This window comes from Oppia nitens, unplaced genomic scaffold, assembly GCF_028296485.1.
Source record: "Oppia nitens isolate AA-2021 unplaced genomic scaffold, nextdenovo-longstitch-racon4-pilon3 scaffold3_pilon_pilon_pilon, whole genome shotgun sequence".
Lineage (NCBI taxonomy): Eukaryota > Metazoa > Arthropoda > Arachnida > Sarcoptiformes > Oppiidae > Oppia > Oppia nitens.
In genome coordinates, this window is record NW_026533221.1 from 5,472,592 (window position 1) to 5,491,183 (window position 18,592).

The 18,592-nt window shown below is 25.6% G+C and overlaps 4 protein-coding genes across 5 annotated transcripts; 2 read left to right on the forward strand and 2 right to left on the reverse strand.

Moving 5' to 3' along the window:
- Nucleotides 1-54: 54 nt before the first annotated feature.
- LOC128957934 (uncharacterized) lies at nt 55-5,320 on the reverse strand. Its single transcript, XM_054303749.1, has 6 exons — nt 5,264-5,320; nt 4,830-5,165; nt 4,010-4,053; nt 3,090-3,144; nt 2,223-2,894; nt 55-752 (listed from the first exon to the last, which is right to left on the reverse strand). The coding sequence occupies exons 1-6, from the start codon at nt 5,270-5,272 to the stop codon at nt 282-284; spliced, it is 1,587 nt and encodes a 528-aa protein (XP_054159724.1). The 5' UTR covers nt 5,273-5,320; the 3' UTR covers nt 55-281.
- Nucleotides 5,321-9,321: 4,001 nt separating this feature from the next.
- LOC128957935 (cuticle protein 16.8-like) lies at nt 9,322-9,754 on the forward strand. The gene is made up of 2 exons (XM_054303750.1): nt 9,322-9,336; nt 9,410-9,754. Exons 1-2 carry the CDS (start codon nt 9,322-9,324, stop codon nt 9,752-9,754), a joined length of 360 nt encoding a protein of 119 aa, XP_054159725.1.
- Nucleotides 9,755-10,428: 674 nt separating this feature from the next.
- Nucleotides 10,429-13,747, forward strand: LOC128957438 (beta-1-syntrophin-like). 2 transcript variants are annotated; one of them, XM_054303198.1, is made up of 5 exons: nt 10,429-11,150; nt 12,294-12,754; nt 12,820-13,210; nt 13,293-13,468; nt 13,533-13,747. In XM_054303198.1, exons 1-5 carry the CDS (start codon nt 10,652-10,654, stop codon nt 13,629-13,631), a joined length of 1,626 nt encoding a protein of 541 aa, XP_054159173.1. In that variant the 5' UTR covers nt 10,429-10,651; the 3' UTR covers nt 13,632-13,747. The 2 variants fall into 2 exon arrangements, with proteins under 2 accessions (XP_054159173.1, XP_054159174.1); XM_054303199.1 differs by having other exon boundaries at nt 12,321-12,754.
- Nucleotides 13,748-16,127: 2,380 nt separating this feature from the next.
- On the reverse strand, nt 16,128-17,861 carry LOC128957936 (raf homolog serine/threonine-protein kinase Raf-like). Its single transcript, XM_054303751.1, has 5 exons — nt 17,803-17,861; nt 17,150-17,497; nt 16,838-17,090; nt 16,391-16,776; nt 16,128-16,313 (listed from the first exon to the last, which is right to left on the reverse strand). Exons 2-5 carry the CDS (start codon nt 17,303-17,305, stop codon nt 16,128-16,130), a joined length of 981 nt encoding a protein of 326 aa, XP_054159726.1. The 5' UTR covers nt 17,306-17,497; nt 17,803-17,861.
- Nucleotides 17,862-18,592: the final 731 nt, after the last annotated feature.

Consider the following 18,592-nt stretch of genomic DNA (forward strand, 5'->3'; position numbering starts at 1 on the left):
AATAATAACTAAATAAAAATAATTAACTCACAGATGCGAGTCATTAATAAATAAATGTTTTAATAACAATAATAAATGATTAAATACTTCTTGTATACTAAATATAGGGGAATAATATTGAATAAAACTTAAAAATCACAAATCTATCGCACTTTTAAAATGTTTTTAAAATATATTGTATCAATTCAATGAAAATATTAACAATTAAAAGTAAATAAAATGTAATAAACACTTATTTTATCACATAATTAAACTTAAAGTGTTTGAAACAAAAAATTATTTTATGATTTAATATACTCAGCGTCGGCAGCTTTGTGTGATATAACTCCCGGTTCATTGGTATTGATGACAGCAGTAAATCCTGCGCCTTCGTCCCCGTATTCAACTGTACGAACCAATCCAGTGGCGTCCCTATACTGATAACTTCCCCTAACGTGTCCGTTGGCGTCTCCCGACTCCGTACGTGTCAATGTAGTGCCGAACTCATCGGTTGTATCGTATGTAAAACTGTATGGTTCGGGTGCCGGATGCCCTTCCTCTACTTGTTGTGTTTGTCTAACTGGTCGTATATAACCGGATCTTCGTTTTGGAGCTTCAGCTGAGGAATAGGATGAATATACAGGTGCTCGATATGAGGCGGAGGCCACTGGGTTGCGGTGACTAACACGAGATCTACTACGAGCTCTACGACCAGGAGATTGATAGTCGCGGGCATTAATTATCACAACTAATGTGACTAAAAGTAATGCTAACTATAAAGTCAAATGAAAAGCAAATTTATATATTTAATTAAATTAAAATTTTATAATCACATTAAATTATATTATTTAACTATTATATATTATTATAATAATAAACAATTTAAGAAAAATATAAATGTGAGTAAAAATACTGTTTACTATATAATTAATAAATTAAAAGATAAATGCTAAAAACTATATAAATTATTAATTTTAAAATAATAAAATTTATTGAATATTTTATTTCAAATATATAAATATAAAAATAATTAATAAAAAAATATTAATTAAAAATTAATTTACCTTAAAGTTGAACATTGTGATCGTAAATTGCAATTCAATTGTTGGTAAAGTTATCTTTTAACACAAACGCAGTTTTAAATAATAAATTGTTGTATTGTTTGCAAAACTTTTGGATAAATAATGTTTAGCTCTGAGAGGAAAGTGGTTTTTGTTGTCTCTTCTCAAAGCAGCTCAGGTAGTGTTCAGATCAGTATTTGAGAGAATAAGTTATAAGACTCGATATTTATATGAACTTGAAATACAATTTACTTAACCAACAAAACAATTACTACTTTTTTATATTCAACTCACTTTCTCTCCATTTCTTTGTTCAATCATTTACTCACAATTTCATCTCTTTTCCCACAAAATAACCAAAACTTTGTAATTATAATATATTAAAACATTTGTGCCATAAATTCAATGGTATGCGTCATCTTTTTTGTTGTTGTTGTTAATCTAAGATATATTGTTTTGTTTGCAAAATTGAAAACTAAAACAGTATTTAGTATTTAATCATTCAATCAGTTAGCCATTCAATCATAGCATCAAATAATAGTATAATGTTTTTTTGAGATTTATAATTTTGATTGCTTTCTTTATTCACTATTAAATGTTACAATTTTTAACTATTCATTGATATTGAAATCTAAACTTTTGTTTAAAAATAATAACACATATTACATATAAAATTGATTTCCAAAAAACAATTTTTGGTTTTATATTGCATTTAAATTATACAATTTTACAAAATAACTAAACAATTTATAAACAACAGTATAATAAAGTAAACCAATTATACTTAACAAAGAATTTATTCAAATTCATTGACTGATATTTGATTTTTTAAATCATAAAGAAAATCATTATTTATAAATTATAATACATCATCTAAGGTATTATTGTAATGATATAATATAGACTTACAATTAAGATTTATATTAAGTAAAAAAACTAATATGTATTATAAATTTATTATATATAATGTATATATGGTAATAAAAATTTTAATAAAATTAAATCAATACAAGTTTTGCTATAATTATAAAAAAGTAAAAGTTTTTAAAAATAATATATATATATACTTACTAATTCAATAAAAAAAATTACCGCAAAGTAACAATTCATTTACAGTAAAGTTTTTAAAGATTTTATCTTTAATAAAGATTATGAATTATTTTTGATAAACATTTAACCGACATTATAGATGGCATCTGCCGGTTGGTGGGGAACAACACCGGCTTCGTTGGTGTTGACGACAGCCCTGAATCCTGATTGATCGGCCACATAATCCACTTGTCGATACTGACCGTACGGATCCCGATAACTATAAGATCCCTTAACATTACCACTTCCGTCAGCATTTTCTTGTCTTCCCTGTTGAGTCCCGTATTCATCAACAGTATTATAAGCAAAATTGTATGGTTTATAGCCTTCACTATAACCACTATATCCACCAATAAATCCAGCACCATAACCAGCATTATGACCACCATATCCAGCACCTGTTGCTTGTCTAGCTTGATATCCTCCACCATATGTTGATCTTGGTGAAGCATAAGAAGCACCTCCACCATAACCTCTAGGTGCAGGTGCAGGTGCAGGTGCAGGTGCAGGTGCAGGTGCAGGGGCAGGGGCAGCAGGGTAACCAACTTGTCTTGCAGATCGAGAAAAGCCATAATTTCCCTGTCTTCCAGTGTTTCCATGATTTATGGTTCCTCCATATGCTATTTGACCAGGCCTTGAATTTGAATATGTAGACTGTCCTCCTCCTCCTCCATATCCTCCATAAGCCTGACTTCCCAATTGTCTTTGGTTCCAATGTTGGCCATAACTTATTGTTGTAAAAGCAGTTAATGTTATTAATAATACCTAAATTAATTAAAGCACAATTATAATTAAATTAAACATTAATTATATAGTTTAAAATTATTTTAATTTGTACAATAAATTAATTATGTGGATGAATAAATATAAAAATTTACATAAATACAATAAATACAATAATTACAATATAAATTATAACTATTACTTTAAATATAAATCTTATACACAATAATAGCTTACTTTAATCATAATGAATACAATAACTTTAAAACAGAAGACAGATATTAAATGTAAACTATTGACAAATTAATGTAAACATATAATGAAAAGTGAGATACAATCAGTTTAGAGATAATCCTTTATATAGGATAGTCATCTCAATATTAAACTTATTTTTTTACTAAATCATCATTTAATGAATACTATTAAAAAATATGTGATTTGATATTCAGTAGTTTATAGAGTATTTGAAGGCTATCTACTTATTTACCGACAAAGCATATAATTATATGCAAATTTACAATTAATTAACCATTTTGTGATTCAAATTAATTTTGTTGCTTAATTTATATATTTTTTGAAAATATTTTTTCTGTAGGTTTTTAATAAATAAACAAAAGAAATTTTTAAAGAATCTTTATTTATATAAATAACAAATATATTGTATTATTATATAATATTTCAAATATTATTCAAAAGTTACATTTTAAATCCATAAAAAGCATCAAAATGTTTCAATTAACGTAAAATGACAATACTTTGCAATTATAATGCTCTCCTAAACTCTATTGTGATATATTATAAAATTATGTTTATTATTATTATTATTATTACCAAAAAATACATTTATTTAGAAAAATTGAAGGACTTTTGTTTGTGTTTATGTAAATTTAATGTATTTTTATATTAATTGTTTTTATTTAAAAATTGTTTAATTTTATATTAATTCATATATGTTCATCACATTAGTATCAATGCTAATTTTATATCATACATCACTAACAATTTGATAGTTAATTTTGTTGTTTGTTTTTATTTCAAAAGAAATTGAGTAAATTGTTATTTTTAAAATATAATTGAAATAAATATAATTTTTACAAATTTTTACAAATGGGTGGACAGGGATTTTCAGTCATCAATTGACATATTGTTGACCTGACTGTATGGCCCTAATTCTCAGACCAAGCGATGCTCTGTCAGGAAACTGCTTTTGTAAACAACTTTTTATAAAAATTAATAAAAAAAAATATGAAGACTTTTTTCTTTTTAAAGGAAGATAAAGTGATTTACAGTATTTTGTTGAATATTATAAACATTACATTTTAAGTGAATCTAATGTGAAATTAAAATTCAAAACTAATTTGTAAAAATATTATACACTCTTGAATAATGTATTTGATTAGTTTTCAACATTAATAACAATAATTTTATACAATATGTAAAGACAACGTTAAACTTTTAATAAATTTTAGTTTTTATAATTTAAAAAACAAATTTTTTATTTCAGTTGCAGTCATTTGAGTCAATTTAATAAATTTTTAACTTATAATACTTTTAAATTTTATAATTTCATGTTAACATACAATATGATATAATACTCACATTACAAATTAATAGTTAACAATTGATTAAAAATTAAAATTTTACAAATTTTAGTTTATCGTTTGTAAACCACTACTAAAATGTTACAATCTTATAATAATTATTATTCATTTTATAATTAAGTAATTATTATTTTTATAAAAATAGTTGTTTTTACAAACAGATAAACAGAAAAAAAATTTTTATTTCAGATCACATTTTATGACAATTACATAATATTTTGCATACATAAAAAACTTACAAAAATTGTTTAAATAGAAAAGTTATGTTTGCAATGTATAAAACATATTAAATACTTTATAAACATTTATAGAAACAAACAATTATTGAATAAAACATTATATGTTTTATAGAAAGTGTCTATTTTTTGTTGGCAACATTATAGACGACACCTGCGGGTGCACTACTGACCAAACCCGGCTCATTGCTTTGCACCTGAGCTCTGAAACCATTGACATCATCAGCAATGTACTCGACAGTCCTGAAGATGCCGGCGGCGTCCTTATAACTGTAGGATCCCTTAACCACACCATTTCCATCAGCAGTTTCCTGACGAGTCCATTGAGTTCCGTATTCATCGGCGGCATTGTAACCAAATTGATACGGTTCTGGTCTCTCATCCACCAAAAGAGCCGGTTGTGGTACTAAACCTAAGCCAAGTCGGTTTGGATTTCCGGTGCACAACACAACAAACAATGACATACAAATAATTGTCTGAGTTTGCAATCAAATCAAATTTTTAAATATAAAATTATAGTTTAAAAATATATTAATGTAATAAAATTGTATAAATAAACAATACTTTACAATACCTTAAACATCTTGAAAAGTTATATTTAACTTATAGTTGATTTGTAATACAAGAAAGTTTGTTATTTAATGACTGAATGAATGTTTTAAAAAGTTTGTCAGTTTATATACTTGTCATTTGGTTCACTATTTTTCTTTAACTTTTACTTTCAAAAGTAGAAATGATTTTATTTTTTGTACAATTTTGTGACATTAAGTCACATTTGGATTGAAATTAATTAAAGAAATAGCAATAACTGTCAGCCATTAATGAGGGTGAAGGTAATACAGGTTAGGCTTAGACATAGATGTATAAACTGTAGGCTTTATAGTCCTCAACATTATTTGGTGACTTTCTCTTTTAATAGATATGATTACTTATAAAATGTAAATTTTTTTAATAATTAAACAAAAATAAAATATATTATATTTAGGTAATAGGGTGACCAAATTATATAAAATTTAGTCATATAGTCTGGATTTATTTTTTTAGATTTTATATGTAAAGAATTAACTTGTTTTAATGAAGTAACGTTTAATAATTTAAAATTATAAAGATAATAAAGATAGTTGTTATATTAAGTAAATTGTGTAAATATTTTATAAATTTAAATTATTTAAAATTGATAATTGTCTAGTCACTGTGAATAATGATTTAAAATTATGTAATTCATAGATATAGTATAGGGCGAGTACAATATGATGTCTGCAACAAATCTCATATTTTCACTATTAAAAATGCAATAATAATTAACTGTTGACCTAAATTTAAGCTTAAAATAGGTGACCAAAAAAAGTTGATTAATTTCACATTTTTGAACATCATTTCTATGTTTTATATTAGTACTTATTATTTAATAATTAATAATATTTCACTTAAACAAATAAAAGAGTTAGAAAAAGCAGTATTTTATTTGTTATTATTTAGATTATATTTTAATAAAACAGGAAGAAATTGAAATTATAATAATATGCTAAACATTTCATCTCTTATGTAAACGTTTATTAATAAATGTAGTCTAAAAATATTTTATTAAAAAAACATTCAATAAGATAATATGATAATAATAGAAACAAATTTATTAGTTAACAATACATTGCATATGTATTAATAAACGTGTATCTGTTTTACATTTAGTTATTAATAGTTAATAATTTTTTCTAAATAATTTTTATTTCAATTGTAATTTACAAATCATAATATAATACTATTTCATATTAATATAAACTAATGCATTCAAAATATATAAATTTTGTGATAGAATTCGTGATTGAATTAAAACAAAACAAAAATACAATTATCAATATGATATAATTTATATTCACATATTATCTATTATTTTTATTATCATCATATTTTATTATTACGTTTAAATATTTAACAATGATTGAATTAAGTAACTTTAATCACGCTTTAACATAAGTAAATTATAATTTTTTTAAATTATATACAATGAACATAATATACTAACTAATATAATTTATACTATAGATACGTATTAAATATTAAATAAAAGTTTGAAATGTGATGTAATTATATATTATTTTCTTAATTATTTAAAATCTTAACTATTTTAAGTTAAGTTAAGTAAAGTAAACTATCATATAATGCATTATTTCTACATTATAGTATGTTACATTTTTATTTATTTATTTAATTGTATAAAGTAATTGTTTTTATTGTTATTGTTTTTATTACTACTCATATTCATTAATATCAATTAACATATGTTTTTTCATAATTTGTTTCAAATCTTATAAAAAAAATTAAATGTATAGAAATATAATGTTTTATTATATGATTTAATAGATACTTATATGTAAATAAAATTTATTCAATTATTAGGCAAATTAAATAATTATTAATTTAGATGCAATGGTCATTGCAAGCTATCTCATATACATTTATAATTAATATGATAAATAAAAGAAATACAATTGAAATTCAAGGTATACAACTAATAAAAGCTCATAATAACTAAACATAAAAGTTAATTAATATTTGATAGAAAAATTCATTAAATAAAAATAATCTTAATGTAAATAATAAGCATTTTTAATATTCATTATTTTTGTTTTGTTTTAATAAAAATCTAAATAAATATAAATTTATTAATATCAAAATTGCCATATAAAATTATAAATAAATATTTGTAATATAATAATATAAATTATTCATTTAAATGTATATTATTTACAAATGATGTTTAAATTACAATATTAACTTTCAATTTATAGACGCCTATCCATTGAAATCAAATGTGTGGGTAATGAATACGTGTTAATCAATGCCATATTATCATTACATCAATGAGTAAATTAAAAACTATTACAAACGTTTTACATACAGTATAATGCTTTGATATAATTTGTTGCAATTAACCTAAAATATAATTTTTATAAATACTATAAACATTTATTTTTTATTTTCTAACTTTATTTAAAAGTAAAATGTTATTATTTAAGTTGAATCAGACTCTAAGTATTGAATTAAACTCAAGAATTTGACATATTTTAAACAATTATTTAAATTCACTAAAAATGACAAATATGAGTAATTTTATTGATTATATTAACCATATAAATATAATTAAAGATTTTAATATCTCATTCTAGTATTTTTAATTTAATTTTAATTACAATTTATATTAAATTAAAAATTCAACTGATATTCATGAAATAAAACTAAATTATTGTAAATTTTAACTTTAAACTATATTTTTATAACAAAATCAATTTAATAAAAATGATTTATTCAGATATTATACAATAATATACAGTATTTAAAATGATAGCTATTTAATAAATAAAAAGTTTATTTATTATATTTTTTGTTATACTGTAGTATAATGTTAGTACAAATAGACTCAAAATAATCATTTGTAAGACAATATGACAGATAATATGATATACAGATAGAGTTTTGTAAAAAAGTAAATTTCTAGAAAGATTTTAAAGGTTAAGAATTATATCTAAAAAAATTTAGAAATATTGTCGAAATGATATTTCAATTGCTTTTTTTAAATGTGTTCACAAAAAACATTGTGCGGACTATCAGAATAAACATTATTAATAATGAAATGAATTTGAGTAACAAATAATAATTATAAAATTTGTATTTGATGTACATCTTGTAGATAATTAATAATTAAATACCACTTAATTTGAAATAAAATCTATAAAATCTATAAATTATAATAATTATTAATATTTTTAATTACGATAATAATATGACAAATAATTTTATTAAAACAATACAAGTTAAGCTACAATAATATCTAAGATAATAATTTTTAGGACATTAGAGGTCTTATAAGTTTAATAAAAAAAATGATTAATTTTAACTAAAATAACAAATAAGGATATTTTATTATAATTTATATTATATAAAAATTTAGTTAACTAAACAATATTAAGCTGTTACTCATCTTATTATCGATTAATTAATATTAGTATACATATAAAAAATGTGATAAATTAGCGCTTTTTCCTTTAAAACGCTTTAACTACACTTATGGACAGTGATGTATAAACTATTAAACATATAAACTGTTTTTATATTAAAACGGAAAGTTATGCTCTACTTTATATATAATATTACATTATAAATATAAAAAACATATTATATATTAAACTATTATCAATTATAGTAACAGGATACTAATAATATATTTTATTAATAATTAATTACTTTTTAATATAATTTAAAATTTTTAATGCAATATTTGACAATTTGTATTACTTTTATTAAAATAGATTATCGATTTTAAAAGCGAATTCCTCACTGTCCACAATTACTAGTTTTTATATTATAAAAAACTTGCAAAAAACTGTAAAAAGTAAACTGTAATCAACTGTAAATCAGCTGTAAAATGAGTTTAAATTATAATGTTTAATCTGATTTAAAAAGTTTGGTCATACAGTTATACAATATATATATATATATATATAAAAGGGATGTTACCTTTCTATAGTAAAACAGTATAAAAGAGCAAAAATTTTATTGTCAACCCATCAGTCTTTCAAAATATATTGTTTAATAACAGTTAAATTGTTAACCAATTTTCTAAATACACTAAAAATGTTTAAGGTATTAGTGATTATCACTGTTTTATATGATTTATAATTTGTTTATTTATGTGAAAATTTGATTATTTTAATACATTTAGTCAATTGTATGTCTGTTGGCACTGATAGCAGTTTGCAACTGTCAATTGGGAGGACTGCCAATAGCCCGGGCACTTGCCGTTCCCGTTCAACACGAGAGACCGGAGCCATACTCTTATGGTTATACGGCGTCCGATGAATTTGGTACGACATGGACTCGACAGGAATCGGGTGATGAACAGGGAAATGTCCGCGGGTCGTACTCGTACCGCGAGGCCAACGGCATCGGCAGGACTGTCGAGTATACGGCCGACGCTGTCAATGGATTCCAGGCTCATGTTGTGACCAATGAGCCGGGAACTGTCGATCACGCAACTGCCGGTGCTCTCTATAGAACTACACAATAAGTTTCCAACAAATAGTTGTAATAAATTAACATATTTTTTATTTAAATCAATTTTTCTTATTTTGTAATTAATAGTATATTATAATAAATTATATTTTATTTTTAAATTTATTATTAAATTATGTTTTTTAAAACAATTCTCCGGAATATTCTTTGGATGGCATTTGCTATACATTTGAATTCAATATTATAATAGTTTGTTAAAAATATATATTATTTAAAAAAAAGTCACTTAAAAAATCTAAGTTTTTGATATTGAGATTAATTGTATTATATATATATACATATGATTTATATAAAGTTATACTAAGTTATACTTATATGTTATAACTTATATCATAATATCATATCATATAATACATGTATAACTGTTTGTCTATTAATTTGTTAAAACCTGTATTAATATAGTTTATACCTGTAATCAACTTTCTATTAATAATGTTGTATCTGGTATTCACTCTATTCCATAAAAAGGTACAAATATTTTACTTAATTAGTGAAACATATGTACCATTTTATTAGTATAGTTCTATTTGAAAGTAATGATAAGACAATTTGTAGATAATTTGTAGACAATTTGTATGTTAAATGTACGGCAAAAGTCAACAACATTTGTGTTGCGCAGAACCCGTTAATACTGTAAATGTATTGACTGTTTGCGCACTCAATAACACATTTGTTTAATAAGACTCACAACTAATTGAATCTATTTTTTCAATTCATTTAAATTGAATTAATGTCTAAACTATTAGTGAATTAGTGTTACAATTGAGTGAATGTGTTGTATAAGTGATGTCATGTGTGACACGTGATTGAGTCGATCGGTGTCACCGATAGATAGATAGACGACACCTGTGTTTACCCGTCGATTGGCTGCCGAACGACAATCTGGACGACAATGGCCTCACACGATGGCCACTATCGGGCCGGGTATCTGGAAATCCTTGTGCGACACAATTGGTATAAAGTGATGGTCAGACTGGACGACAACTATCTTCATATAACTCTCGATGAAAACTTCGAGTCGATGAACGCCCACCTCTTAAATGACACGTTTAATCAAACGGAATGTAACGGAAATTCGGTTAAAGACGACAGCGATGGCCACTCTTTTGTGACGCCCGACCTGTCGGACAGTTTGACTCACAAAAGACGTATTGTTCGCATCCAGAAGTCGGACAGCAATGGTCTGGGAATCAGTATAAAAGGCGGTCGTGAAAACAAAATGCCTATTCTTGTGTCCAAAATATTTAAGGGTATGTCTGCCGATCTGACCGGTCAACTGTTTGTCGGCGACGCCATACTATCTGTCAATAATGAATGGGATCTCAGAGATGCCACTCATGACGAAGCAGTTCGCGCTCTCAAGAATGCCGGCGATGTGGTCACTCTCGAAGGTATGTCCACTCATACGACTGTCCCATATGTCTTGTATTGTCATTCATTGTCACCCATTTGTGTCATTTAATTTCTTTTTTGTAATTTTTTAAACAAATAATTTTTGTTACATTTTAATCATTTATTTTCCTTTAACTTTATATTCAATTTATTTAAGCATTATTTTCTCCGTAATTATCCTCTATTTTAATAATATTTTTTCATTACTAAGCTTTTATTATTAGTAATAATTTATTACTAGTTTTATAAAATTTATTTAATGCTATTTTTAAATATCCGTTTTCAACAAAAATTATTATATTTATTTAGAGATAATATTAATTAGTATTTTGTGTTTTATGGGAAATTGATATAATAATTAATTATTGACTATTTTAATGGCTAATTCTTAAATTAATAGCTGAAATTTCAATGTAATTATTTAACTGTTTATTACTAACTGTTACAAGAGATATCAAATTTTGTTATTATAAACGATTTTTAAAAGCATTGTTTGAAAATTTAAAACAAATGTTTAATACTTGACAACTATAAAGAAACAAATATATTGTATATAATAAGCTCTAATGTTTAATATTAAATAATCCGTTTGTTAATACTTATTATCATATGTTACATGTAATGTACACACATATAAATTTACTGTATAATATACTGTGTATATAAAAAAGTTAAATATAGGATATATTAAATATTAATGATAATAAAAGATTTGCAAATATAATATTCAAAGCATTGATATAATTAGTGTCTATTTATAATAATTTCCTTATAATAAAAATTTGTTTCATTAATTTACTACAAATTTGTATCTAAATCTATTAAATTTTGGATTTTGCTATTTATCTCTTTTAGATTTATTTAAATTTTTATGTAATTATTTATTTTATAAAAATTAATTTTATTTTTATTTATGATTTTTATGATTTGGGTTTTGTTATGTTCTCTGATTTAATGGTCGTTACGGTTATTACTTTGGTTTATAATGCATGCAATCATTAAAACATACAAAAATTAAATGACACTAAATTTAATTAAAAACATAAACAAACTACTAATAACTTTTGCCTGAAAAATATACAAACGTTTGTTTGTTTAATGATTTTGTTGATCACAAATGTTTTGATGACTACTAACATCAGTCGTGCCGTCATTTTCTATAATTTCAGTCAAATATTTGAAAGAAGTGATTCCATACTTCCGGAAAGCAGCCATTTTGGCGGACATCGGCTGGTCATTCAATGGCGAAGAATTTCTACACAATTCTGATGATATAACTATAGATCCGACACATCAAACACCACATAGAAGTGATACCAAATCAGTCCCACTATTGCTCTGTCATTTGACACGTTTGTTAGATAATAAACAAAATAATGGCAAATATAGCGATAATTTGAATGTAATAGTAATCTATTCACCTAATCGTCAATCAAAATGTGTGTTAAGATGTGCCGATTCAGCTCAATGTAACGTATGGTTTAGTGCCATTCACTCGGCCTCCTGTAAGCTTATGGCACAAGCAGTCATCCAAACCAACAAACTATTAACTGAATTTCTGGACGGCGCCCGACTCACACATATGGGTTGGCTCAGTGAAAAGGTATATATTTTGTTTGTATAGATTAAATAATATTACATTTACTAAAATTAATATATTTAAATTAGAGTCAAGATGTTGGTCCACACCCGAAGTGGAATCCAGTATTCCTTGCGGTTACCGATAGAGATCTTTTATTTTATGATTTAGTTCCATGGACTCGGGAGGCGTGGGCTGTACCGGTTCATACATATCCATTAATATACATTCGTTTAGTACATAATAATAATAATACAAATATTGGCCTAACTATGTCATCCAAGTCGACCAATTCAGGTGGTGCTATCATTGCACCCGGAATTTCTGATAATATTACATTTACAGTAAGAGTTGGCACAAGACATGGTATAGATTGTCATACAATGCAAGCTGAAAGTCACCGGGATCTGGCAAATTGGGCCAGACATATTGTACAGGCCGCACATAAAACTGCAATGACACGAAAAGAGATCTCATTTGGTATATGACATAATAATAATAATTATTATTTTTAATTATCAATAATTTGATATAATATTGCAATTTGTTGTAACCATTATAGCATGCATTTACAAGAATAACGAGTCTTACATCAGTATAAACATAGAGACCGGCTTTACATTAGTAGACAAGGAGTCGAACAATGTTTTGTGGTGTAAATCATTTGAACAGCTCAAGAGTACCGCCGATGACAGCAAACGTATTGTTTGGCTAGAATTTCATGGAGAAGACCAAAAGGTTTTATTTGATTTTATTTACAGTAAATTGATTTTATTTAATATGAATTTTATTTAATTGACAGGAACTGGATTTACTTCAGAATCCCAAACCTTTTATATTTTTGTTGCAAACATTTTTATCAGCAAAGCTCACACATTTGGGACTCAATTTTGATAGTTAACATATACTTGTATTTGTGACCATACATCACATGATTACACTCTCTCTATAAACAGGTTGTACTAAATTAGTGATGATTAGCAATAATTATAATAAATTATATAAATCGATCACCAATTCTATTGTTAATTACGATATTGATATCTATATACATATATTTTTGATTAATATTTTATTGATAATTAATGACATTTTATTAAAACGTAAACTAAATTTATTTATTTTGTTATAAATTATTATACTGAATGGACGTATGTATTTAGGATTTATTTATTAGATATTAAAACATTTATCAAATAGTTTATTTAAATATATTGCGGTAACTAATTTAATTTAATGTTAATTTTTGACTGTTATATAAATTATTATAATTTTACTATATTACTGAATAATACTATTTGAATTGACTTTATAAACAAATTCTAATATTTGTTAAATTGTTTATAATTACTCTATACTAATGCAAATGTTACAAAAAAATTCAAAATTTAAATGCTATGAAAATTTCCACAAGTTTACAATATTAATAAAGTATAAATATTTATTTTAAAATAACACAATTTGTAACTATTTAATAAAATAAATTAACGATAACAATGCAAACAATATTATACAGTATGTGCCTAATTGTTACACAAATGCAATCATTAAAAACAAAGTTAAGCCAATAATTTTGATCATATGGTACATAAATATACCAAAGTTTGTACATTTATTGCAGAGTATATTAACAAACAAATGGTATATTTAATATTTAGTAATGTCATTATGATTTGGCTTAAATTTGACTTGAATTTCGCAATTGGTTTTAAAATCTCATTTTTATTATTATTACTGTATTTAGAAACTTAAATATGTTTTAATCACTGTAAACAATGTTGTCATTTTCAATCATTTATATAATATAATAATAATAATGATTTTTAAATTATTGAAATCAGTTATTAAATATAATGAATTGTTACTAAAAATAACATTATTAATGTAATATTAAACATTTGTAATGTCAATGACCTTAATAAATAATTTGAATACTTTTGCAAATTGTTATGGATTGAACTATTTGCTTTTGTTTGTTTTATTAATAATTATGCATATATAGCCCAGGTGGATTCAGCTATCATATCTGAAATTTTTATTTATTGTATCAATAATAACTTATTGTCTGTTATAAGTACAGTAAATACTGTATATCCTAGAGTAGGATTCATAGATAATGCCTATTATTTTTTGATAATTAAATTATAATTTATTTATTAATTTATTACATATTATTATGGGTAGAAATTATAAATAAAATTATAACACCTATTTTGGGATAATACATTAACGTTATCGTAGTTACCAGGGTTGGAAAATATAAGGGTTTTAATTTTAACTTTGTATAATACAATGTACTGCAAGTATTATACAATAGTTAAAAGTAATATATATATATACTGTATATATATATATATTATGTTAAAATATTTAGTAAAAATATAATTTCTAGAAAATGCATTATTATTATTATTATTATCGTTGTTTCTAAATAATAATGAAATAATTTAAAATGAAAAATGAAATTCAATAAAAAATAATATTAAATCTATATTTATGCTTTTAACACTATGTGGCGCTAATTTTTTTGTAAGCCAAATTGGTCATGTATTATACATTGTATTATACTGTATAATACGCTTTGTATTATATAAACATTTTGTCTCTGCCAACACTAGTAGTTACTAATAATAACATTAACAATAAGCTGTGACCGATAATACTGTATGTGCTTTATTATAATGTATTTGTAAATTATAACAAATAATTTATTGCAATTGTTTATAATTGTTAACAGTATTGTTATTTCTAATTTATTTCTACAATCCTTATAAAATATGATATACCGGTAATATATTCAAAATTATATTCTACAGTATATACACAATAAATTTCATTGATTTTAAATTGTTATATAAATCTATTCTATGCTTTTTATCATAAAATTGAATAATTGCAAAACAGGTATAATATTAAGAATTAAGTGGTTATTTACATTGAAATTTAATTTTTTGATTTAATGAAAAATATTAGTATCTTTATTTAATACTAAATCATATCACAGAAATTACATTATAAATTGACATTTTTTTGTAAATGGACTTTCAATTAGTTTCCTGATTTTTATAGAATCTTATAGAAAATATGTACATAAAAATTATTATACAATTTATAAAATATTTATCAAAAATAGTGCCATTTAGAAATTTAATAATTTGCATAATTTACTTATTATTATACCTGTATATAAAATTATATATCTTATTAAAAAATAAATAATTTTATAATTGATGATATTTTTAACAAATATTTTACATTACATTAAATTAATTAAAATTTAAAAAAATGTTTATAACAATCAAATGATTAGGAAACTAAATCATTACAAACACTTAACATTAGAAATAAATGGATGACAACATTGATGGCAATTGTTGTTACATTGGATGACTTGCTTTTAGACCACTCCGGTTGTGAAGAAGGGAAAGGCACCAAATGGTGAACTGAGAGGTGCTTTAGGCGGTACCCAAACCGTACCCCAGAAGTCATCCCATTGTAATTGACTTGTATTTAGATTTGGCTCTGACGTCGACCGATGAATCTTAGGAACCGATTGTTCAATATTTTCCAATATTTCCAAAGCCTGTCATATAATTCATATAAAAATAAAAAATATTTTATGAATTTTCCTAATTTGTTGTTAATTTGAGTATTGCTTACCTCATGAAAAAGTGGTCGCTTTTCGTGGTAATAGCGAATGCAATCTTGTATTAAACAAATTAGTAACTTTGGTGTATCTTTTCGACACAAACTAAGGTCTGGATTTATTAATCCGTGTCCCACCAAAAATAAGAGCTGATCCTTATGGTTGATATGTTTGTATGGCAACTGTCCAGTAATCATCTCATACATGACTATACCGAACGCATAGACATCACTTTGAAATGTATAGGGATTTGGGTCTTGCATTCGGATGACTTCTGGAGCCATCCATAGGATAGAACCCGTCGGTTGGTTAAACTGACGCGAGCCTTGCCATCGAGTCTTCACAGTTGCCAAACCAAAGTCACCAATTTTTACAGTCATATTATCGCAAAGGAAAATATCTAATTCAACAAAAATTAAATATTATTTCAACTAAAACAACACAAGTGTACAATAACTTACTGTTTGATTTGAGATCGCGATGAATGATATGTTTTGCGTGTAAGTAATCCATTCCCTGTGCTGTTTGTCGGGCAATGTCTATGAGTTGCAATAATTCAAATCTGGTCTCCAAGACATGTAAGTGCTTGTAAAGTGATGACCCTTCACACCATTGAGTAACTATTATTAACTCTTTATGAGTAACACATCCCATAAACAATAAGATATTTGCGTGACGTGTCTTACGAAGGACAGCCACTTCATTCTTAAAGACCTAAAAATTAAAAAAAAAATAAGTTTTCAAACAATCTTTGCTGAGATATAGTTTTATACCCGAAGTTGGGCAGAGGTCGGATTGACTTTAAGTTTTTTCAAAGCTACCGGTCCATGCCAATAGCCCTTGTAGACTGTTCCATAGGATCCCGAACCAATTCTAGGTCCTGTATATATTTCACCAAACGGTATCTCCCAGTCTTCTAGTGAGTGCATCTGTAGTTTGGATGTAAATGCAGAGAGTGGTTGATGTGTGTGTTTGTTGTCTCTGACTCTCTGTCTGTGTATATTATGTTTCGTCCGTTTGTTAGACGACGACGACGTGTGTTGGGCTCGTGTCCCACACCTGCCACCACTGCCACCAAAACTTCTGGCACACGCTCTGCCTCAGCCCTCAGCCTCTCTGTGCTATTAAAGTGAGCATATGTTCAGGTTTTCTCCCTTTTCATAGTTCTCTCTCTCTCTCTCTCTCTCTCTCTCTCTCTCTCTCTCTCTCTCTCTCTTTCTCTCTCTCATTCATTCATTCATTGACTGCGCTATGTTTTTTAAGTGCAATTTATTATCTAAAGTTAGTCCTTAAACACCTGGACTACTTTACCTGATGGTTTCCCTCTCCACATCTCCACAACTCTACAACTCTCTCTCCCTCTCCCCTCTCAATACACTCAAAAATTTAACCTTAACTTTGCTTATCAATAGGTAGGCATACATACCATTAGCATACACCTCATACATCTGGTCTCAGCATTACCAGCAATAGCTCCTGGATTTCAATGTCCAAAATAAGAACGCTTTAATTATTGTGCACTTATATACAGTAGTATATACTATATATATATATATATATAAAGTTATATATAAAATGTATTATACGCTATGTTTAGCATATATCAGGGCTCCAGAAAAAAACGTTACGTCTATAATATGTTTTTTGAATAGTTTGGTCCCGAGGAATGCCAAAAATGTGTCTCCAAGTGCTGCATGAAATAGTGTGCACCCGTCCAATGATATGCCAAATACATCGTACGGTGCAATTGAATGACAAATTTTTAGGAAAACATTTCACAAATTATTATTAATTTATTATTATTATTACAAGGAAGAGATTTACTTATTAATTGCAACAATAATTACCAATCAAAATGTAATATACGGTAAACTTTGAAACAAATACAAGTAAAAAAAATAAGTTCACTAAACGTAACCAACTTTTTGATAAATAATTGCAAACATTTATCTGTTGCTAACCGAAAGCGGGACCAACTGTTTGGTGAAAATAGCAGTTTAATGGCAGTCACTATTAGGTCTATTGGCAGATATATTAATAATATAATGTGTTTATACGTATTGATATGTTTGCATATGTCTCGTATATTACTGATTGTGTTGTTATATCTGTTTGTTGACCCACTTGGCCGCTGCCAATCACGTCATCCTAATTAATAAGCCGTCTATTTTGAACACAATTTATTACAATTACCAACAACTATATATCGATGCTCT